General features: G+C 40.1%; 1 protein-coding gene across 6 annotated transcripts; it reads right to left on the bottom strand.

Moving 5' to 3' along the window:
• Positions 1-387: 387 nt before the first annotated feature.
• On the bottom strand, positions 388-25,455 carry LOC113591581 (uncharacterized). 6 transcript variants are annotated; one of them, XM_081701368.1, is made up of 8 exons: positions 25,257-25,455; positions 14,780-15,007; positions 13,978-14,476; positions 8,883-9,514; positions 8,560-8,764; positions 3,330-8,384; positions 3,070-3,159; positions 388-2,914 (listed from the first exon to the last, which is right to left on the bottom strand). In XM_081701368.1, exons 1-6 carry the CDS (start codon positions 25,446-25,448, stop codon positions 8,257-8,259), a joined length of 1,884 nt encoding a protein of 627 aa, XP_081557494.1. In that variant the 5' UTR covers positions 25,449-25,455; the 3' UTR covers positions 388-2,914; positions 3,070-3,159; positions 3,330-8,256. The 6 variants fall into 6 exon arrangements, with proteins under 6 accessions (XP_081557494.1, XP_081557493.1, XP_081557496.1 ...); XM_081701367.1 differs by having other exon boundaries at positions 3,070-8,384; XM_081701370.1 differs by lacking the exon at positions 25,257-25,455 and adding an exon at positions 15,494-15,941 and having other exon boundaries at positions 3,070-8,384.

Raw genomic sequence — 25,455 nt, 5'->3', positions numbered from 1 at the left:
TTTTTCTATATTCTGTAACCCAAAGCCTCATTTCCAGCATGTGGGCAGGATCCAGATGCAGAAAGTTTGCAGAATCTTTCTATGGAGAATTTACATTTTTGTATAATCTAACTAAATGTTTACAGAATATTTGTCTTTATAGATAATATGCAAATGTTTTATATGTGTATCCATTCTAATTTTTCTTATAAACTCATGTTTGTATTTAATCATCATAAAGGTTTTGTAAGTTTAATGAAATTTACATCATTTAAACATTAAACCACATACAATTTTCTGCAATTTTTCTACTTTTTTTCCAGGGTTGTGTCGTTCCTTAATTTTTCCCAAGTTTCCAGCTGTTTATTCAATACACACTAAATAGAAATAAAGTTGCAGACTCTGGAATTAATTGAAGAGAATAGCCAATCCCGTCTTTATTCTGAGCTCAATGTTACAAATGAGACATTGTCTGGAGAATATCTTACAGTCTCAGGTGGGTTTAATCTTTATACATTTTCATCAAGGTCAGTTACATAACTTATTTAAATATTTTAAATATCTGCCTTGAAGTTACAATGAAATGTCTTCCGGCCACACTGAAAATTCTTTTTCACACACACAGCCACACCCATACATGCATAAGCAGAGTGCAACTCTGTTTATGCACCAGTGATTGAATGGGCAAGTGTGTGTATATGCAAATTTAAATTATTATACACAAATGTAAGTAGTAGGCTATTTGTGTGAAAACGTTTCATATGTATGCGCAAGTAGTGTGCGTGTGCGCAAGTGTTTCCCTGATTTCTGCCATAACGGCCCATCATAGATCAGTAGTAATGAGTCTAATTAAATTTTGCCCAGAATTATATGTATGTGGCTCTGTGTGTGTGTGGCTCTGTGTCAGTAGTGGGGCCCGTGGCCTGATTGGAGTGTTTGCGGATTGAGAAGGAAGAGTTGGAGAACTATTTGCTGGAGCAGCTGAAGGAGCTGAGAGTGCAGAAGCAGAAGGAGCTCCAGGTTCCTCAGGAGATACTGAGACACAAGCAGCAGGAGGAGACAGAGCTCCTGCAGAAACAGCAACACGGCCAAGTAGAGCAGCTCTGCTCACAGCCCCACTCAGGTCACACACACACAACTATCTTAAACAATAATAAGTGCTATAAACAGTAAGTGCTAGAGTTTATTAAACATCATAATAAACAATACCCTACAATAAGTGCAATAAGTACATTGTACATTAATGTACTGTAATAATGTAATGTAATGTAATAAGTACATTATTGTACAATAAGTACAATAAGTCAGTAAGGGAGTAGTGTCAGTTGTCCTTTAAATATTCTGCAAATAGATGGGTCTTCAGTCTGCGTTTGAAGATTGCAAGGGACTCTGCTGTCCAGCCAGCATGTGGGAGTTCATTCCATCATCTTGGAGCGAGGACAGAAAATAGTCTCGATGCTTGTCATCCATGAGACCTGAAGCAAGGTATTTCAAGCCAAGCCGTACTTGAGATTCGAAGTACTCGAGGTACAGGCTTTGACCATTGACCTCATGTATGAAGGGGCTGGTCCATTTTTGGCTTTGTAGGCAAGCATCAAGGTTTTAAATCTGATGTGTGCAGCTACAGGGAGCCAATAAAGGAAGCGCAGCAGTGGAGTAACGTGTGAACTTCGGAAGATTGAAGACCAGTCGTGCTGCTGCATTCTGGACAAGTTGTAGAGGTTTGATGGCTATTCGAGGAAGACCAGCAAGTAGCGAGTGGCAGTAGTCTAGCTTTGAGATCACAAGAGAATGCATAAGTACTTGGGTAGCTTCCTGCGAGAGAAAGGGTCGAATCCTTCGTATGTTACAAAGGAGGTATCTGTAAGACAGGGTTAGATTAGAAACATGAGTTGAGAATGACAACTGGTTGTCCAAAGTTACGCCCAGGCTACAGTCAGCTTTGGATGGTGATGCCAGGTGATATATGCATGCAAGTAAGCATCACGTTCGGCATACGCAGACCTTTTAACCTAGAGACTTCAAACCTAGATACTTCATGTCACTTCATCTCTCAGGTCTAGTATCTATCTATTGAGTTTGGGGCTCCTACGTTGTACGAACAGGACCACATAGGGTCACAAAATTTCATGGGTGGGATGTAGGCGGTCTCATGGATGACATATTGGGGCAGTGGCCCACTAGGTGAACAGAAACAACAAAAATCAACTGTTCTCAAGGTTGTCCAAAACTAGTATACGATTTATGAATGGAAACATGAATGGAGTGGGATGTTTACAAACAATGTTTGGAGAGGTGCCCATATATACATACATATATATACATACATACACACACACACACACAGACACAGTTTTGAATTACGCCAAGGCTCAAACATTTCTACATCATGCATAAGGGGTTAACAAAAACTGAGTGAAAATAACAGGTAGGGGGACAGACTGTAAGGGTCGGTGCCAGGCTGAGGCCCCTCTGGCTGAGGCCTTGAGTCAGGCACACCACTAATCAGGCTTAACACACAACAACTGGGCTAGGCCTATATAAGCCCAGTGACCAAGTCACTCAGTGCTGGGTATTTGCCAAAGTTCTGAGTCAAGTTTCTAGCCGGTAACTTCAGGTATGGAGGTCTGTGAGCCCTTGAGCCACACCTCACTTCTGCACTGTGAGGGTGTCCGTGTTTTTACACGTCCCCTCCCCTCTCCAATCCCCCTCAAATCTGTCTCTCTCCCGAGGCTCCCCTTAGCCATTACAGTTCCACCCTGTTTTCTGGTTTTGTTTGAGAAGTTTTAGTTTGGTTTTTCCAGGGCATCGGGGCTGCCATTCTTCCCGTGGCGTCCTTGGTTCTCCTTCTTCCCACGCTTGGCATGGTGTTTAGTTTTTTTTCCCTCAAGTTTTGTCGTCCTCCGTTCCTCTGAAGAGCGATATACAGATATGTCTAATAGATAGAAAGACACCAGCAAAATGACACTGCCAATAGGTTAATGAACTATGCTTAAACAAGGCACTATGCCTAAAGTAACTTGTATCCTACAATTGAAGATTTTTTTCAACAGCAAAAAAAAAAAGAAAAGTTTTTTCTCACCAAATTACCTGAGTAGCGGAAATGCAAGCGTCCTTACTGCCTAAGCCGGAAGACATTACAGAGGAGCGGTTCTCCTCTGCAAATGTTCTGGATATATGCTGATCGAAGCAGAATGAAAAATAATACATTAGATGCGTCTCTGATATAAGTTGTTTTGTATGTCGTCTTCACGTTTTTTGACGAACGTTTGTACTATCAAGGCCTTGGCTAAGAAAAAAAAAACACCCTGGGGGTTGATTAATAAACAAAGTGCTACACTGAGACGCACCGTGAAGTCTGTAGCGCATCAAGGTAAGGTCCTGCACCAGCTGGGTAGTTTATGACGTTATTAGCTTGTTTTCTCAGTCGTGCTGTTTGGCGGAGTGGCTTGAGAACGTTTTACACGCGGTGGGTTATTGATCGTCTGTCATGGCTCATTCAAACGCTCGTGCTTGTAGGCAATTCCCTGCGCGTGCAGTGCAGTCGTTCGTTCACCTCCGTGCGATCTGATTTCAAGCTGTTTTTTCTTCGTAAATATGAACATTTGCTGAGCTGCGTCGTTTGTGTTGATGGTAGAACTGTATTAAGAATTAGTCCAGAAACACACTTTTAAATGTAAAACATTTTTAAAACTTTTTCTTTCAGTTAATGTCTCTTATTCCACCACTGGAGATGTCTGAGGAATGCAGTGAGGAGGTTCTACTGGAGTTACAACAACCATGTGACTCCGAAACATCCTGCACAAAGGCAGTAGAGACTGACCTCTCCATGGAAGATATTGGAAACATACAAACAGAAGTCTGTGAACTGAGAAAAATGATTGCACTGCTGGAGAGAAAGTTGAACCAGCAAACAGAAAATCTTTCTAAACAGGTTTGTGGCATTTGGATTGAAGAAATGAAATACACACAAGAAAGTTGTTTTGCTATTTGTTTTTATTTATTTACATGTATGTATATGTAAAATACTGTAAATTAATGTGATCAAATGCATTTAAGTGGCTGGTAATCATTTTATATTCTCATGTGTATGCTAGCTGTTTTATGTGTACTGATTCGGTTATTTAACTGACTATAGAATTACAATACTTAAATGACAGTGTGAATACTACTTAAAATGACAGTACTTGTACCATATTTGTATTTTTTATGTTTGATTTCTTGTGATCTTTTTCACAGAAAGATGTTTCCACTTTGTGTTCTGTCTGTAAAGCAGAACTAAACCACACAGAAACACAAGACACTGGTCACCATGGTGGAGAGTAGCACACACAGTACATGGAGAATGTACCCAGTCTGTCTCCAGTGTGTAAATCTGAACCAAACCCCACAGAGACTCTGAAACCAGACTAATACTGGGTACCAATACATAAAGCAAGAGCAGCAGGAGGTACCCAGTCAGTCTCCAGTGTGTAAAACTGAACCAAACCCTCTAGAGACACGAGATACTGACTGTAACACTGGGCACCAATGCTTAAAGCAGGAGCTGCAGGAGGTACCCAGTCTGTCTCTTGTGGATATAATTGACCCAAACCCCACAGAGTCCACTATCTTTGATGGTGGAGACCAGCACACACTGAAGACTCCATTAAATACATTTTCAGTGAGACATGGTGGTAGTAACAAGAAGGATTTGATCTCATCAGGTAAGTAGTTTTTCCCTTTCTACATTTGATCCATGCTCATTTCATTGTTTTCTTGCCAGAGCACTGAGAAAGGAGGGTAAGGGTTAGGAGGCGGGGTTAAAAGGTTGTTGGTGTTTATTTGTTTCACGATATTTGATCTGACCTTAAACAGTATGAATATTGTTTACATTATGTATGGCCCCTAACAATTCTGTCATAATTATGTTCTCTCACTCACTTTGTAATGTCTTTTTCCCCCACAAATGAATAACATTCAATTGCATAACCTCAGATTCTATTATTGAATCATTTTTCATACTAATACAGACTGACTCTTTACAGAACCTTACTCTGCGTGTTCCCTCACTCTATGCTGGTCTCGCTCCCTTTTTCCTTTGACAACTTCTGCAGATTTTTAAAATCAGATGGCACTGTGCAAGCTAAAGGAGACGGAGAGGCAGCAGGGGAACAGTGTTAAGAGGTGGGAGGAGCCAGACTGAAATAACGGATGGGCATTGAACATGTGAAGATGAGGCACCTCACCTCTAGAGATGGGAGATTCAGAAAGGGAGGAATAAAACAGCAGAGAATGAGGAAGAACGAGAGTAAGTGACATCCACAAACGTTTTATAACAGTAGCCAGCTAGCTGATTTGCATGCTAATACAGGGTGACATTAGCAAAATAGTAGCAAAAAGGTGTTATGCGCAGCTTTAGGTGTTGTAGAATTTGTGCTCTGCCCCCTTAGTCCTCTAGATTTTTTACTGTTTGATTCTTTGTGTTGTTTCTGTTTCTCTGTTGTTCTGGTTTTTGATTCACTGTTCAGTGTTCGCTCTGTTGTACTAATTTTTTCTTGTTCGGATTCTGAGTTTGTTTATAGCCCTTTTGTATAATCATCGTATACAGTAACGCACCAGGTACCCTATCTACTGGGGGTGGGTTTTGTAACTGTATTTCTATACTTTGGGAATTAGGGAAGCAGTCTTGGAAGTAGTCCTGGAAGCTTCAAGGTTGAGAAGAATGGTAGCTTATTGCACTTATCTAATGATTGCTGTTGGTTTTTGACAAGTCCCAACAAAAGGAAATTCCATCCTTTAATAAGAGAGCCAAACACTTTCCTAAAGACATAGCCAGCCATATATATATATATATATATATATATATATATATATATATATATATATATATATATATATATATATATATATATATATATATATATATATATATAATCAGACAAGTGCCGGTTACACCAATATTATTAAACATCATACATGCCATGGTGAGCATCGCTTAGTGTTTACAGCCTTTCACAAACCATATGGAAGTGTACTTGGCATTTTCCTCCACCTTACTGTACTCTTTTGTGGTGTGACCACATCAGTTGTCATGGCTACCTCAGTCATAGCTACCTCAGTCATAGCTGGTAAGAAGGATGGTAGATGCAAATTTTTGCAGTCAATATCAGGGACAGATGCTAAATAAAATTATTACCTATTAATAAATTAATAGGTAAAGACAATTTTAAAGAAAGAAATTCAATGGTAATTAAGCTTTAAGAGATTAGAAAAGAGCTTTGTTTTGCACATTCCCTTGGTGTGACGTTTCTTCAATGGATTCCTTAGTTTTATTTTTTTGAATAAACCATTACCTGTTGCAAGCTAGAGAGAAGTTGAACAATAAAAACAGCACCACCAGCTGATGCACCACAACTCTGCATTCCCTGGTCTCCTTCTTTCAATCCATCAACGCAGAGCCTCGCCAGGGGGCGGCAGACAGAGAGAAGGGGTTACATAATATTTATGGGGACAAGGATGTTTCACGCGTTACAGTGAGCAGAGGAACGATGCAGCATTTTGTTGCTGCTGTTCCTTATATGTATGCAAGTTGCACCGTGAAGAAGCTGTGCAGGGCTAGTTGCATTAAGATGGATTTAACAGAAGCCACACCAAATCCAGTTGCAGGAAGTATGCACAATGCAAAGCTCTCCTCATCACCCGCGCCGTTGAACGTCGGTGCATCAGATTTGTGCACTGAATTCATGCTGTAGATGGAATCACAGGTTTTTCAAAATAGCCAGTGGAACAGTACATGCTCGGGATGTAGGACAAAGAGCTACAGTATTGCACTGTATTGTCGCACCTGTTGAGGATTTTTTTCGAACCTACCGGGAGAGAAAGGTACTTATGCGTAAACAGTGTCCGTACTAAAGGCATATTTTACACCTCCAAAGAACGTGGTGTTGGAAAGAGAAATTCACAGAGAATGCAACCGCCAGACGATGCTTATGTAAACGCGCTAAGTTAGCTAAATCATGTGTTGGAACGCTTGAATTGGACGTGTTGAGGGACCAGCTTGTGGAAAAGTGTATGCACAAAAGACTATGTGACAGATTTTTTCAAGAAGAGGGACTAACATTAGACAGGGCTTTCAATTGCTAAAATCTTCCAGTCAGCTCAGATGAAATCAAAATTGCTGCCCGATAATTGTAAGACCAAAGATATATGTGAATTACATGAGAAGTGCAAGAAACTGAAATCCAACTTGCAAGACAAAGTGCGAACCGGAGTCTACGACTCTGTAAAGGAAGAGTGTAATGGCGACACCAAGTCATAGGTGTGGACTTGCCACAAATACAGCAATTTAATGTGGAGCAAAAACAGCTAAATGTCTTTTTTGTAAGAAAAAGTGGACATTATGCGTGTGTATGCCCACCCACCCAAAAAAAAACAAAAAACAACCAACCACGCCCCACAATGCACAAGGGAAGAAGTACAAAGGCAGTCGACTGAAAGTAAAAAAGTAAAAAAAGAGAAACCAGTAAGGGCATTGAACGAGTCATCATCAGACTCAGAGGAATTTGTCTATTCTATAGATCCAGAGGGCAAAGAAACGATTAAAGTGAATGGGCAGAAACTGAAAATGGTCCTACATACTGGAAGTGAATGAAAATTCATGGGAGAAAAAAAAAAAAAGCATCACAATGTTCCTAGACCAACAAACTGAAACCAACCAAAAGGAAATTCTATGCATATGCCCAAGACAAACCCCTTCAGTGCATAGGTTACTTTGAGGCACATTTGTGGCAAAAGTGAGTCAAAAGATGAAATCTATGTGATCAAAGGAAATGTTGAATCAGAAGGTTGCCAGTTCAAGGCCCACCATGATCAGGTTACCACTGGTGCATTCCCAAGCAAGGCCCTTAACCCTGAATTGCTCAAGTTGTGTTCAGTCATAACTGTAAGTCACCATAGATAAAAGCATAAGTTAAAAGGTCATGAATGTAAAATGGAACTATAACAATTATTAAAGTTAATTCTAAATATTTATGGATGTTTTTCAGGCACCATGTAGTGAATATTAAAAAAATAATTAAAAGCATTGGCAAGAAAGAGTGAAATGAGCAAAAAGGAAAAAAGGGGGAGAAAAACAAACACTTACTTGACAAAATAATTCTTGTGACTACCATCATGTCTACCACTCCTGCAGTCCACCGATCTCACTCAACAAGTCTTCACAAGAGACAGATCGGGTACCTTCTGCAGCTCGTTTTATGTATTGGTGCCCAGTGTTACAGTCAGTATCTTGTGACTCTACAGGGTTGGTTCAGTTTTACACAAAGGAGACTGACTGGGTACTTGCTCACACTTTAAGGGGTGACATTTTTGGATCAGCATACGAGGAACCTTCCTTGGGCTTTCTTCTTGTTGCCTCCTCCTCACTGCTCAATTTTTTACGGAGAAAACCACGAGAAAACCGAGAGAGAGAGAGACACACACACACACACACACACACACACACACACACACACACACACACACACACACACACTTCAAAGGTAGAACTGCTGCTAATATTTGAGTTCTATATTGTCTTTACTTGTTTCCTCTTCTTACACTCATCTGGAAAAAGATGCAGCGTGGATTTTCTTTTCTGCTTCCTTTTTCCTGACTGTTCAGCCACTGATTCTTCCTCTGGCACCCCCTCTACAAGACTTTCAAATAAGTCTCTGTGTTCTGCCTCTTGACTATTCAAATTTAGCCCAAAGACTTTGTTGGTGGTGGCGATGTCATGGCACACTGAATGTGCATAAGATGCAGACTGAAGGACAAATAAGGAAACATAACATTAGACACAGGATGGGAATAGTCAAATGACTGACATTCTGTGCCATCTCTGAAATGTTAAGGGTTCAAAGCTAAATGTCATGCCATCTTACATCAGGCTCATCCTCCTTGTCCAGACGAATCCTTGGGACATCATAGATGTTAATTAATTTCTTTTTTTGAAGCTGCCGTCGCAGAAGTCCGTTTTGTCGCCTGAGGAGGTGGACTGGTGTTGAGAGGCTGTCGAGCTCCACGGACATGTCCTTACATTTCTTTTCTAATTTTTTCATTGTTATTACTTTTCTTTGGCATGCAGCATTTTCGCATGGCTCAGGGCATGGGGCATCTTCAGCTGCAGGGCCTATTTCAACATCTTTTAATTTTTCCCACCACAATTCCTCCACGATGTCCAAAATGGAGACCATTGCAACAGCCGGCTGTGATGCCCGAAGCTCAGCCAACTTTGCAATAATGCATTTTCTTTTGAGCTCATCCAGGACTTCCTTCTGCTTATCTTTAGAAAGCTCCGTGTGTGATTTTAGGTGCCGGTCCATCCGGGTTGTATGCTGATTGCAGCTTGGCATGGGGCAGATGCCCACTCTGACATCCACCCTCCCTGACACCAGCTTTAAAAGAAGGGCCTTTTCTTCTTTATTTGCCACACCGTGGCTAATCCTAAGGTGCTGTCTTACTGATGAAATGTTTTTTCTGCATATAGGGCACCCGTCCATTGCCATTGTTGAATCTGGATGAGAAATGAAACAAGAATTAATTGGAGATGCAGTTCCATACGATATAAATCTGGGCACCCATTTAAGGTCTGCTAGCCCTGGAACCACCTTGCCTGCATGCTGCTGTAGTGGACCCAGGGAGGCTGAATACTTACCCACTGCCCAAATGACTTTGTTAACGCTAGGTTACCGAGGTCGTCCGAGCATATCCTGAAGAGAGGTCGTGTGTCTCTTAGTGCTTAGCACTAAAGGTGGGGGCCTACCCTGGTAGAAACCAGAGCCAGTCCCCAGAGCCCAGGGCCAGCTGTGAACAGATCACTGCCTCCCAGAGGTCCCAGGACTGGGGTCTGTACCCTAAACATGCCTTCTAATATCACCACAAGGTTTCCTGGCAGCTTATTTCACTATGTGTGGAGCCTACTCCAGTATATGCTGGAGCCAGATCATAAAAGCCCAAAGTGGGCCTACAGAGCCTGCGCTCCTCCCACCTAACTTTTGGTGGCTTGGGGACACTGGGTCTATTCTGTCAATACATTTTCTATTCATGGTGAGGCATATAATAGAGGAGATTGAACTTTATATGATGCAAAAAAGCCTCTTTCTAGGTGCTTGCATTTGAGATATTGTCCTTCAAAATCTTTTAGCTAGATTTCCCACGATGCACTGGGCTCCTCAAAATTAATTTTAGTAATCTCCTAGTGTTTTCAGTGGAAAGGGTTAGAGCTTGGTTTTAAAGATAGTGTGCATGTGTGTGCGTGTCCGTGTGTATGTGAGCAAGTGTATATATGCACATGAGTGTGCCTGAATTTGGAGGTCATCCCAATTGTAATATTTGACAACTAGAATATACTGGGAGTTGTGATCCCACTTGTAGTATATTTGACATAAAAGTACGCCAAATGGGACACATGTGAGACTCTGACCTTTTGACCTATTGTCTTCAAGTATATGACTTATGAATGGAAATATACTTCAAGGGGGATGTTTACAAACTGTTTGCAGAAGTGCCCAGACTTCGCAGCTTTGACTCTTGGCTCATCTGGGTGCCCTGAACATACCAGAAAGCAGGGTTTCTACCCCCTTCCCCTTACATCTAAGGGTCTGGCACTCCAATATGTTGTCTGTGTAGCCTCCCATATGCCACCAGTGCAATTTTGTGAAAATGCAAGTTGGGTAAAGCCTACTTTCTGTTCCTTAACCCCCGTTTTCTCTGGGTGCTCCCTCACTGAGCGACTGGATGTGATTGGTCAGGGAAAACCTGACTGAGCCCCAAAACAACCATTTGTAGTATTTGAAGTGCAATTCAAATATACTGAGTGGCATCCAAGAACCACCCCCTTGACATGGGATGGGCTTGAGTGAACCAACGAACAACCATCCAACCACATGTATATATGCCACACAATGTATAAGAAAAAGATGCTACATTAGTGCTACGGCTAGCAATGAACCATCAGGCTGCAGCACAATGGCCAACCTTGACATCAGCAATATATCGAGATCACACATCAGTACTGCTATTCAAACTTGCATGCATGACCCAGCACCCAACGTGAACAGAACAGGATACAGAAATTGCTTCTGTAAAAGTCAGGGGAAGATCCATCTACTTGGTATTTTTGTAAGTTTGTGAGCTCATCCATTTAGCAAACCTTACCAAAAAAATAAATAAAAAATTTAGTTTATACGTAATGATTTCTCTACTGCTGCAAAGCAATTCTTCTCTGTAACAGATATCGGCAGGTTCAGTGCTTTTAAGCTGTGTGACAGTTTTGCCATCAGAGCACATGATTTTAACCCAAAGTAATCCAGAGGCTTCTCTTCAGAGATTTACTGACATTTCCCTTGTCAGATATAAATGAGCAAAATACAAAATCAGCTACCACATTATGTTTGTTACCTCTTTTTTTTAGCTATAAACTGTACCTACAAGAGCTACACTACTGCCAAAGGTATTTGCTCACCAATCCAAATCAGTGAATTCAGGTGTTCCAATCGCTTCCATGACTACAGGTGTATAAAATAATGCACCTAGGCATACAGACTGCTACAAACATTTGTAAAAGAATGAGTTGTTCTCAGGAGCTCAGTGAATTCCAGTGTGGTACCGTGATTGGACTTGTTGCACAGCTGGCATCGTGTCAGTTTCCTCACTACTAAATATTCCACAGTCAACTGTCAATTTTAACAAATTGGAAGCGATTGGGAATGACAGCAATTCTGCCACAAAGCAGTAGGTCACGTAAAATGACAACGCGGGGTCAGCGGCTGCTGGGGTGCATAGTGCGCAGTGGTCACCAACTTTCCACAGAGTCAATTGCTAGAGACCTCCAAACTTCATGTGGCCTTCAGATTAGCTCAAGAATAGTGTGTCGAGAGCTTCATGGAATGGGTTTCCATGGCCGAGCAGCTGCATCCAAGGCTTACATAATCAAGTGCAATGCAAAGCGTCAGATGCAGTGGTGTAAGACACGCCCCCACTGGACTCTAGAGCAGTGGAGACGTGTTCTCGGGAGTGACAAATCAGGTTTCTCTGATCTTTCAATCCGATGGATGAGTCTGGGTTTAATGGTTGCAAGGAGAATGCTACTTGTCTGACTGCATTGTGCCAAGTGTAAAGTTTGGTGAAGGATTATGGTATGGGGTTGTTTTTCAAGAGTTGGAGCTCAGCACCTTAGCTCCAGTGAAAGGAACTCTTAATGCTTCAGCATACCAAAAGATTTTGGACAATTTCATGCTCCTAACTTTGTGGGGATGGCCCCTTCCTGTTCCAGCATGACTGCACACCAGTGCACAAAGCAAGGTCCATAAAGACATGGATGAGCAAATTTGGTGTGGAAGAACTTGACTGACCAGCAGAGTCCTGACCACAACCTAAAAGAACACCTTTGGGATGAATTAGAGCGGAGACCGTGAGCAACGCCTTCTTATCCAACATCAGTGTCTGACCTCACAAATGCGCTTCTGGAAGAACAATCAAATTCCCATAGCCACACTCCTAAATATTGTGGAAAGCCCTGCCAGAAGAACTGAAGCTATTATAGCTGCAGTGTGAGCCATCATCATATTAAACCCTATGGATTAAGATTGGGATGTCTCAAGTTCATATGCATGGAAAGGTAGCTGAGCGAATACTTTTGGCAATATAGTGTATTTGCCTAATTAAGTAACCAGTGAAAGAAGGAACAAAGGAACTGTGAAAGGAGAAATTGTCACGGTGTGCCAGGAACCCAATACAAGGGACACACCCACCCCACCTCCCTAGTTCCCAAAGTCCTGATTATTGATTGCAATCACCTGTCCCTTGCATGCCCATTTGTTTTCCGTTCTATGTAAGCCCACAGAACCACTTTTCCAGTGCTGCACACTGTTCCTCACTACTCCTGCCCACCAACAATACTTTGAGTTTATTTGCCAGTGCTGGTTCCTTTGTTTCTGGCCAGTTCTCTACTGTGCTCGTTTCCCCTTTCTGCTATGGAGAATGAAGAAACACCAAATGTGCCCCCCCCCCTCCTCACAGGAGCAAGGTGATGGTCATTAGAAAAAAATGTCAACTTACTCAGCATCACAAACTGGTCAGTGGTGCAATATGTTAATGACACTATTTGGTCCTGTATTTTGTATTTAGTTTTGCATGTGTTAAACATGGTCCTGGAGAAATTTAGTTTCAATGTATACTTGAGTACAGCCGCAACTTTGTCTAGAGCCTCTTAATTTAAGCTGTGTTAGTGAGAGTAAAATAGTGTTCAACTTCAAAATGGCTGACAACACCAAGGTTGTGCCAGTGGTGATAGAGGCACTTGGGGCTGTGATCCCTAAGCTGGACGAGCGGCTCAAACAGATCCTAGGAATGACACAGTTTAGAAGAACGTAAACCTAGGAACAGCAAAAATAGTGGACCCTCAAACTACCAGACCTCTGGTAGAAGGCCAAAGTGTGTGGAAAAATATATGACCATCCTCAGGAAGGGTGAGAGGCATGATTTACTGGAAATAAACACTCAGTACTGTGCTGAGCATGGTCTACCAGTTCAGTATAATCTACTTCTGGTGAGCAGTGGTCTTGTGATCAAAAACTAACCAGTGATTGGTATAGCAGATGGTTGCCAATGTGTGTATTGTATCAGCTTGGCTACAGTCTGTAAATGTAGCCAAGCAGATACAATGCACACACTGGCAGCCATCTGCACCAACAAGATCAGTGAAGTAACCTAATGAAGTAACCAGTGAGAGATGGAACAAGGTGGGTGTTTGTCAAAGTTTGAGTATATACTTTTAAAATATTTGAAAATTGTAAGTCACCATGGATAAAAGGCAGTTAAAAGGTCGTGAATGTAAGGCCGTATGATGTTTATTTTCAGGCACTATGTAATAAATGTTTAAATAAATGAATTAAAAATGCATTGGCAAGAAAGACAATGAAATTAGCAAAAAGGACACAGATCAAATGTAGAAGGGAAAAAAAAAAAAACACTTACTTGAGCGAATAAAACAATTCTTCTGACTACCATGTCCACCACTCCTGCTGTCCACCAGTCTCACTGAACATGTATTTAATGGAGTCTGCAGTGTGTGCTGGTCTCCACCATCAAAGACAGAGCCCAGGGACTCTGTGGGGTTTGGGTCAATTTTATCCACAAGAGACAGACTGGGTACCTCCTGCAGCTCCTGCTTTAAACATTGGTGCCCAGTGTTACAGTCAGTATCTCGTGTCTCTAGAGGGTTTGGCTCAGTTTTACACACTGGAGACTGACTGAGTACCTCCTGCTGCTCTTGCTTTATGTATTGGTACCCAGTATTACAGTCTGGTTCCAGAGTCTCTGTGGGGTTTGGTTCAGATTTACACACTGGAGACAGACTGGCTACATTCTCCATGTCCTGCGGTGTGTGCTGCTCTCCACCATGGTGACCAGTGTCTTGTGTTTCTGTGTGGTTTAGTTCTGCTTTACAGACAGAACACAAAGTGGAAACATCTTTCTGTGAAAAAGATCACAAGAAATCAAACATAAAAAATACAAATATGGTACAAGTACTGTCATTTTAAGTAGTATTCACACCGTCATTTAAGTATTGTAATTCTATAGTCAGTTAAATAACCGAATCAGTACACATAAAACAGCTAGCATACACGAGAATATAAAATGATTACCAGCCACTTAAATGCATTTGATCACAGTAATTTACAGTATTTTACATATACATACATGTAAATAAATAAAAACAAATAGCAAAACAACTTTCTTGTGTGCATTTCATTTCTTCAATCCAAATGCCACAAACCTGTTTAGAAAGATTTTCTGTTTGCTGGTTCAACTTTCTCTCCAGCAGTGCAATCATTTTTCTCAGTTCACAGACTTCTGTTTGTATGTTTCCAATATCTTCCATGGAGAGGTCAGTCTCTACTGCCTTTGTGCAGGATGTTTCGGAGTCACATGGTTGTTGTAACTCCAGTAGAACCTCCTCACTGCATTCCTCAGACATCTCCAGTGGTGGAATAAGAGACATTAACTGAAAGAAAAAGTTTTAAAAATGTTTTACATTTAAAAGTGTGTTTCTGGACTAATTCTTAATACAGTTCTACCATCAACACAAACGACGCAGCTCAGCAAATGTTCATATTTACGAAGAAAAAACAGCTTGAAATCAGATCGCACGGAGGTGAACGAACGACTGCACTGCACGCGCAGGGAATTGCCTACAAGCACGAGCGTTTGAATGAGCCATGACAGACGATCAATAACCCACCGCGTGTAAAACGTTCTCAAGCCACTCCGCCAAACAGCACGACTGAGAAAACAAGCTAATAACGTCATAAACTACCCAGCTGGTGCAGGACCTTACCTTGATGCGCTACAGACTTCACGGTGCTTTTTTAAAATAGCACTTTTAGTTTATTCAACCCCAAAGGGTGGCTTCCTTAGCCAAACCCTTGACAGTAGGAAAGTGCGTAAAACACGAAAACTACATACAAAACAATTTATATCTGAGGCACACCTACAGTTGATTCCCTTTTAGTTTTTGTTAAAGTTCGCTCTGGTCAGTGTGCGTCCAAGGATTGGAAGAGAGGAGAATTTCTGCTAATGTCTTCCGGGTTTGGGGGTGGAGCTTTGAGGCGCCCGCAAGAGTCCAAAAAGAATGGGAGCCAACGTAGCTAAACTACTAAAACGAAAAAGTAAAGTATATTACATTAAAATATAAAACAAAACCCTTCCGTACATTTCCTTTTTTTCTAGGGAAACTGTCGCTGGAATAGCAGAAATTCTATCGTTTTACTGCCCGACACCCCTTTTGTGTGGTACGTTTGTTTTTCCCGTCTTATGCCAGAGAATTTCCGGGTAGTGACCATAGATTGTTTATACAGGTGACCTAGACAACGGCGGGCGAAAAGCCACAATGTGTCTACTTCCCTCTAGTGGCTGACTGCAATACAACTTTTAACCCCGCGATGCAAGTGAACGGGTTAGACGACAGTTACTCTTAATGGCTGATAAAACTCCAACTCCTTCCAGTTCGGTTCCTCCATTAGATAGGAGCATGACCGGTTTAAAAAGCATGTAGGAAATAGCCATCAAAATAATATAATAATGGACCTTGATTCAAGAAAGACCAAAAAACAAAAATTGTTAATTTTTTGTCTACCAGATATATGCATATTTCCATAACATGGAAGGTATATAGCTACCCCATCCTTCTTACCAACTATAGCCATGACAATTAATGTGGTCAAACCATGAAAGAGCAGAGTCAGCTGGAGGAAAGATGCCAAGTTTACATTTAGTTGATGCTTTTTTCAAAAGAGACTTAGTTATGACTGGACACATGAGCAACTGAGGGTTAAGGGTCTTCAGGGACGCAACAGTGGCAACCTAGTAGTGGTGGGGCTTGAACTGGCAACCTGCTGATTATTAGACCACCACCACCTTAAACACTGAGCCACTACTGCCTCATTTATATATATATATATATATATATATATATATATATTAAAAAAAAAAAAAAAAACCGGCATAGGTCAGAGGCAGGAATCTTAAGTCAGACACGTGAGGGTCAAAAAGACAAGGATAAAAGAACAGCTTGGTATTCGAACAGAAACTGAAGGCAATACTTCATGATGGCTTCATAGTCCTGGAAGCTTTATATAGCACTATACAGCCACTTATACAGCCACTTTATTCAGTACACCTTGCTAGTACTGGGTTTGGCCCTGTTTGCCTTCAGAGCTGCTTTAATTCTTCTTGGCATAAATGTAACAAGGTGCTGGAAACTTTCCTCAGAGATTTGCCAGCTGCAAATCGATGATGCGAGTCTCCTGTTCCACCCCATCCCAAAAGTACTACTCTATTAGCTTGAGATCTAATCTGTGGAGGCCATTTGAGTACAGTGAGCTATGAGTTGAGCTTTGTGGCATGGCATGTTATCCTTCTGGAAGTAGCCAGAAGATGGGTACACTGGTCATAAAGGGATGCTACATGGTCCACAGCAATAATCAGGTAGGCTGTGGCATTTAAATAATGCTCAATTGGTATTAAGGGGCCCAAAGTGTGCCAAATTATCCCTTACACCATTACAAAACCAATAGCCTGAACCATTAACACAAAGCAGGATGGATGCATGCCTTCATTTTGTTTGTCAATTTCTGACCCCAACATCTGAATGTCGCAGCCAATTTCAGGACTAAGCAATGTTTTTCCAAATTTTTTTGCCCAATTTTGGTAAGTCTGTGTGAATCGTAGCCTCAATTGCCTGTCCTTAGCTGACAGTTGTGGTCTGCCGCAGCTGTAGCCCATCTGCTTCAACATTTGACACCTTGTGCATTCAGAAATGCTCTTCATACCTTGGTTGTAATGATTGATCTGAAAAAAGAGAACATATCCAGTAAGTGGCAGTTCTCTGGGCTAAAATCCCTTGCTGATGTCAGAGGTAAGAGAAGGATAGCCAGACTGGTTATTTGAGAGAGAAAGGCAAGAGTATCAGCTAAAACCATTCTCTGTAAACCCTAGAGATGGTTGTGTGTGAAAATCTGAGTAGATGAGTAGTTTTTGAAATAATGATCAGAACAATTAACAGCCATGCAACATTCAGTCACTTCAATCATATTTCTTCCCCATTCTGATGCTTGGCTTGAAATTCAGGAGGTCATCTTGACCATGTTTATATGCACTGGGTTGGTGCCATCTCATTAGCTGATATTTTCATTAATGAGGGCAGTGATAGTTCAGTGATTAAGGTACTTGCCTTGTAATTGTAAGGTTGCCACTGTTGGGTCCCTGAGCAAGGCCTTACCACTTGAGTTGTGTTCAGATTTGAAAGTTGCTTTGGATAAAAGGATCAGCTAAATGCTAAATTTAAGTGAGCATTAACAGATACCTGATAAAGTGGCTTATGAGTATGTTTGTAAGAAATGTGTCCTCCTTTGGATGCAAGAGCACAAAGCTTTTATTTACATATACCAGGAACATGCATGAAAAATGCACACTAGGGGCAATCAATATACAGCTATTATGTTCATAAAAGCTAAACACAGCTAAGAACTTAAGAACCGGATCGTTCGAGTGTAACATCCGCCACAAGAGTTACCTGACTACACACACGACGGAAATTAAACCGAAATTTGATAACTAGCTAGCGAGGTTTTCTCCTGTTCCATGTTTTCACCATTTGTGGATAATGGCTCTCCCTGTGGTTTGCTGGAGTCCCGAAGCTTTAGAAATGGCTATATAACCTTTTACAGACTGAGATCTTAATTACTTTGTATGTCATTCGTTCCTGAATTTCTTTGGATTACAGCATAATGTCTATCTTTTGAGGATCTTTTGGCCTACTTAACGTTGTCAGGCAGGCCCTGTTTAAGTGATTTTGATTGAGAACAGGTGTGGCAGTAATTAAGACTGGGTGTTGCTAGAGAAATTAAACTCAGCTTTCCATAGATGTGATAAACCAGTTAATTTGTTTTAACAGGGAGAGGGGCAATCACTTTTCCACACAGGGCCATGTAGGTTTTGTTTTTCCCCTTAATAAAAACCTTCATTTAAAAACTGCATTTTGTATTTACTTGTGTTATCTTTGCCTAATAATTAAATTTGTTTGTTTGAGTGCTTCACTAGCACTGATGGCCAACAAGCTACCAAGACAGTTTCTTCCTGATATTACCTAAGACGCTGGCTAGCTAACCTTACTTGCTGGACAGTCTCATCTGGAGTATGGGTTATGTTGGTTCATTCATTTGCAGTTTTTTTTTCTAAAATGCTGGTTTGTTATCAGTGTCTTAGAGTGATATTTATCCAAATTAGAATTGTCTGGAATTTTGGATTCAATACGGTTCGCTATGACATTCAACTTCCTCTGGAACAAAAATGTTCTGCAAAAGGTTAGGTTCAGACACTGTATTTTGGTGCTTATTTTAATTTAAAAACTAACTTTAGTTTTGAAACTAAAATGTATATAATTTTACGGCAAGTGTCGTACTCACACCTAATTTGGCCTAATTCGTTATCATTCTAATAAGAGGCTCAAGATGTGAGTTTAGGTGTTTGACACAGGAATGCAGTGTAGTTCCTTAAATTCCCCAGATAAACAGGATTGAAAATCTACTGATCTAAGACATTTAAAAGCCAAATTTAGTTTTTTGTTTATTTCTTTTTCAACATATTTGATGTTAAACAGTAAGAATGTTGTTTATATCTTATATTTTATACATGGTTCCTAACAGTTCTGTGTCATTTTGTTGCATTCCACTTTGAACTTGAATTGTCTTTTTTCCCCCAGAAGTGATTGAGAATCTGGCACCCAAAAAACATTGGTAATACACAAACATTCTCTGTTACAATCCACACTAAAACTTCACAGGCGATCACAGAAGGACTTGGAAAAGGAGAGAACTTATTCTGTTCCTGTTCCTCATTAATTCGCACTATTCATCCTGATCAAATATGTATGTTGCTTGTCACATCGACCAAACTCCAAGCTCACTACAATGCCCAACATGCCGTTCGTCGCAAGTCCAAGAACTCATTCAATCATACACATTCATTCAGATCCTCATCATCACAATATTGACAGCACCTGTGTTCCACTCCACACCTGTATTTAAACCTGTTGAGACCTCACTTACATTGTGAAGTATTGCCACTAGTTTTGACTGTGCAGACTGAGTGTTCTCATTAATTGCTTTCCTGTATTTTGACTGTGTGTTTTGCTCTCTGGACTTCTAATTTTTGCCTACCTCTTTTGTATTGTTTGCCTGGTTTGTTATTGCTCTTTGCATTTTGGACTCAGACTGTTTACCCTCATGATTTGGATTATCCCTGTCTTGGCTTGCTTGGTTTTGACCCTAGCTTATTCACCTATCACGAAGCTAGAACAAAATAAACCTATCTACATCCGCAAACGTCTGGCCTTACTTGTCCTGTCACAGAGCTTACTTAAAGCTTATTGTGAACAAATTGTTAAACACTCCTAGATTTGTTTACTGAAATTCTTATAGGAATTAATCAAAACAAAATATATTAAAGTCTGTAGTTTGTAACTTGAAAGGAATCAAGTTGATTATCCAGTTGCTCCACCCATCCTAAGGTTTGTTTTACAAACTTCATTCCATGACCAAGAAGTAGAAATTGATAGTAAATGTATAGATTTCTTTGTTTAAGTGATTCATGGTGGATTATATGTATTCCTGTATGTCCTACAGGAATTCTTTTCCCCATCGTAAAAACAAAGGCTATTGAATATGCATGAACCAGGCATGCCCTGTCCCCCAACATATACCTGGAAAGTTCGACCCCTTCTCAGTCTGGTACAAGATGTGAACAGAAACAGACCTATGGAAGGGGGTCTGAACCCCCCAGAACTTCTGTAAGGGGAAATGAAGACTCAAATATTTATTTTGAACTAAATCAATAGCCTTTTGCTAAGCAGTTAGAAAGGCTTGACTCTCATGTTATGGTTTTTTTTTCTTTTTTTGCTTGCTGGTTTGCTAATTTCTTATTGTTAACTCGTGTTCATCTGAATTTGCTCATCAGAACTTGTATCAAGCAAACCTGTATCAAGCAAGGTTGTTTTAATACTGGAGTTCCATTGTGTGGCTGATACACATCCAGCACTCCTGCCCATGAAGGCCTATTTCCTCTCATCTGTGATACAGCTTCATCAGTCCCATAATTAGTTTTCCCTCTGACTGTTTTGCAATGCTTTATCATCTCTCTAAGTCTTCCTGTTATGCTTAGTCATGCTCAGACTAATACCATCCTCTTTGTTGCTTGTAGTTTGGTTTGATAAGTAGACGGCCAAGTTGATCATTCTTGCAGATTAATTAAAGTTTTCAGAGATTTTGTTTGTTACATTTGGTATTTTATAGCAACTGTTAGAAGACTCAGTAACTCTGGTGATTTAGTATAATTTTAATGATATTTATGCATGTTCTCCTATCTCTCTTTACTCAATAAACATACCTGTGAGTCAAGAGTGATTTTAATTTTTCGTAGATGCAAACTAATCCCGTTATTGAACTGGTGCCTGTCATGAGACTATTATTAGTCATGAATAAATTTGTTAAAATGAATAATTTCCCTGTTAATCAGAGTGGTGCCCCAATTAACCTCACCAACTGTAATTGACAATGTATTAAATTGTTAGTGTAAACTTGCATATTCAGGCATACTATGTTTTACATATGATATCTTGTGTTTCTGAAGCACCACAGATTTACATCTGTGAAACAGATAACTACATATCTCATGTCTGTGAAGCACCACAGATTAACAACTGTTTGAATAGCTCTAGGCTTCTTGGCTTGGTCTGAGTTAGGATCAGTGCAGACACGCAAATGCAGGTGAATTATTTTTCTTCCTGCTATCCTGTTTAGGTTAAGAGAAGAGAACTGAAGAGAACAGATAAAGAGAACTGCAGACAACACTGAAGTGAATGACGGCACACCTGCACCAAGCGTAAATGCAAAAGACAGTTTGGGGGACGATAGCCATTGCACATCCTTGTGTAAGTGAATCTGCCACATATTTTACATTCAGTGAGACAGCAGGGGCTACAGAGTATGCTAAGCTACCATTAATTGCTTTTTGTGAGTTTTTCCCAGTGTTTAGAAAAAAAAATTATTTTGACTGATATGCTTTGTTTTTACTTCTCTTCATACAGTATAGAATCTCAAGCATATATATATATATATATATATATATATATATATATATATATATATATATATATATATATATATATATATATATGTATGTATGCATGTATGTATGTATAAGTGTGTGTGCAACCATTTAGATATTGCAACCATTTAGATATTCAAACACCTGGAGACCTGTATCAAGATAGTATCTTTCAGATACCTTCAGGATATATGAGGAGTTTGAGAAGGCTGAACCCAAATGGTTTGACAGATATCTTATGCTAGGTGGCAGGACTACTCAAATCATATTGGCTATCCAAGTTGGTTGGCTAATTATTGTATTATAATACTCCATCCACTGTGAATGGGAACAAGAATCAGGACTACAGATTCAGGAATTACTTTGTGATGATTCAGGAGTCACTTTGGGATGATGCCCTGAGCTCTGCTAACTCAATGCACCACCTTAAACAATTCAGTACTTTGCTACTTGTGAAAAGAAGTGTAATACAACAAACTCTGAGATAAAGACAACCACAAACATGCCTCATATTAAATACATAACAATGTCAAAGATCTGAGTTATATTTTCCTGTTCTGCCCATTTAAGCCATTTCTGTGTAATTGAACATCCTTTTACTACTGCACTCTGAAGTGTATGTACTTCTCTGTATATACTTCCCTTAGTTCGTACCCAGAGCAAAGGGGAGCACTGCCTTAAGAAAAATCATACAATACAAATTTAGAAAATGTTTAAAATACAATCTTAATTTCCTTTGAAAAAAGGCTTGGTTGGATAATTAAGGAATATAGAATCAAATCAAATAAAATGTATTTATACAGTGCTTTTTACAACAGATGTTTTCACAAAGCAGCTTTACAAATGTACAAGTCCAAGGCCCCAGTGTGCAAGCCAAGGGTGACTGTGGCAAGGAAAAACTCCCTAGAGCATGAGGAAGAAACAAGACTCAAAGACTCCTATGGCCGACAACGGTCACCACAATAGTAAAAATTTAAAGAGAAAAATAAATAAATAATAAAATGAAAAACTAAGCAATTAATGTCTAGTCCGATTTTCTAGAAGTCCTAGTCATATCCTGATTGTGTGCATGTGTCTGAAACCCATCCCAAGAGAACATCCAGTAAAGGCACTGGAGAAGTAGTTGGCTGGGGTGGAGGTGTGGTGGGCTACAACAGGGGACATCAGGGGGTGGTGGGAGGAACCATGAGACGGGTTGAGGCTAAGAAATATCATGACATCAGGGATAGGTGAACTTCAGCAGAAAGAGAAAACAGATTAAGTTAATAAAATGCCTGACTGTACAATTAGGTTTTCAGCCTAGCCCCCTGTGGTAGATTCTTATTCTTGCTCCTAATAGAGCCTGCACCTTTTGATCTAAGCAGACGTGGTAGATCATATTACACTAAGAGTCCTCTAAGGTACTGTAGGGCAAGACCATTCAGTGCTTTGTAGGTCATTAGAAGTATTTTTAGTCAATACAAAATTTTTTCTGGGAGCCAGCATAAAGTAGCTAAGTTAGGAGTTATGTGATCAAATTTTTTTAATTATAGTAAGAACTTTGGCTGCTGCATTTTGAACTATCTTAAGTTTGTACTATCTGGTGCAGCCAGATAGTAAGGCATTACAGTAGTCCAATCTTGAAGTAATAAATGCATGGACTAGGTTTTCTAGATCATGTGAGGAGAGTATGTGGGGTGGGGCAGTGGTAGCTCCGTTGATAAGGTACTTGACTTGTAATTGAATGGTTGCTGGTTTAAGTTGCCACTGTTGTGCCCCTGAGCAAGGCCCTTAACCCTCACTTACTCATATTGTACTCAGTCATAATTGTAAGTTGCTTTGGATAAAAGCATCAGCTAAATGCCATAAATGTATGTTTCTAATTGCTGAAATGGTGGACAAAGGCAATCCTAGAAATATTATTTACATGAGCTTCGAAGAAGAGACTGGAATCCATAATCCATAATAATTCCAGATCTTTAAATGTTAGAGATGATGTGATTTGGAGACCGTTGAGGTTCATTGAGTAATTAGTGAGTGAGGACCTAGCTGTCTGTGGGCCTAATAGAATCACCCCTGTTTTGTCAGGATTATGTGAGAAAAAGTTACTCAACATGCAGTGTCTGATGTCCTTTATACATCAGTCACTAATACTAAGATGATATGTCCTCTGGTTTGGCTGAAAATGATCAGTGTAGCACTGGAAACTAGCAGACTGTTTAAGTATAATGTCACAGAGGTAGCATATATAAAGAAAAAAAGCAAAGGCCCTAGAACAAATACTTGTGGAACACCCTAGCTAACTACTTTAATGAGTGCCATTTCCTTACTGTGATTGGGCCTAAACCCTGACTGAGACTTCAAGTATCTGGTTTCGATTCAGATATGATCTTAGCTGCTGAGCTACAGCTTTTTCTAGGATCTTGAAAATAAATGGAAGGTTTGAGATTGGCCTGTAGTTTAACAGTTGACATGGGTCAAGGTTAGATTTTTTTGATAAGTGGTCTGACTACTGCCATTTTGAATGATTAAGGAACATCACCAATATTCAAGGAGGAGTTTATTAAATTTAGTAAAGGTTCAATTACTTCAGGTAGGATTTCCTTAAGAAAGTGTGTGGGCAGTGAATCTAGTAAGCAAGTGGAGGATTTTGAGTGCAAGATCAGATATGTAAATTCTTGCTCTTGGATAGGTGTAAAGGATTTTAGAGTCCTTTTTGGCTTGGTTTTTCCTGATCTCTAAGTAGTTGCCCATTGTCACATTAATAATCTTAATGTTATCTCCAATGTGCTTAATTTTCTCATTAAAGAAATGTATGAACTCATTACTACTATGATTTTACAGTTTGAGCATTGGTGTCAGTTTTATTCCTAGTTAGATGTGCAACTGGACTAAACAGAAATCTAGGATTATTTTTGTTATTTTCTATTAGGGATGAGAGAAGCTGTTCACGTGGTAAAAAGTGCTTTTCTATACTTGAGAAGGCTCTTCTTCATGCAAGCTGGAAGACTACAAGCTTAGGGTGGTGCCATTTACATTCTATTTTTTGAGTGTTTTGTTTTAAATTGCAAATGGGATCATTATACCAAGGTACTAATTTTTTGTCCCCAATTTTTGTCCCTACTTTTAATTGGAGCAACATCATTGAGTGTGCAGCGAAATACTGGTTCTATGCATTCAATTATTTGGTAAAGTTCCATGGGGTTTGAGGGTATCCTAGTCACAAATGATAAATCTGGGAGATTCGCAATGAGTTTAGGTGCAGTGGCTGACGTGACCTTGGTTGACGTCACATAGTGACCAGCAGATGGTTTGTTTAGCCTGTTTGTCTGCTGACTGGCCTCTGGTATTTTTATAGATTAACTAGGTCTGTTTTAAGACTATGGCTTATGTTACAGGACGTTGAGCGGTAAGGAGGCAGATGCAAGTGCGGAGAAGAGCAAACTGACTGGCAAATCCAGTCAGTACAATGATCCAGGGTCATTGAGCCAATACTTAAGAGTACAGGGATACATGATAAACAAAAAACACATGAAGGCAAACAAGGGAAGAAGGCTATAACAGAGACTAGGAAACATGAAGGCTAGGATAAACAAAGAGTACAAACTTACGGATACGGGAACAGGATCAAGCTGGGTGGCGTCTCTCACTCTGGGATCAGGAACTGGATCAGGATGGGTATAAATACATGAACTTAACAAGACTAGATATGATGAACAGGTGTGGAAAACCAAACGAGGGTCAGAGAAAATGAAACTATGGAATGGAACCAAAACACACAAGACATAGAAACCATGGAACATGGAAGCT

The sequence above is a fragment of the Electrophorus electricus genome, chromosome 18 (assembly GCF_041902795.1).
Source record: "Electrophorus electricus isolate QZ-2024a chromosome 18, ASM4190279v1, whole genome shotgun sequence".
NCBI lineage: Eukaryota > Metazoa > Chordata > Actinopteri > Gymnotiformes > Gymnotidae > Electrophorus > Electrophorus electricus.
The sequence above is the reverse complement of the archived record's forward strand: the minus strand, read 5'-3'. Positions and strand labels throughout refer to the sequence as shown.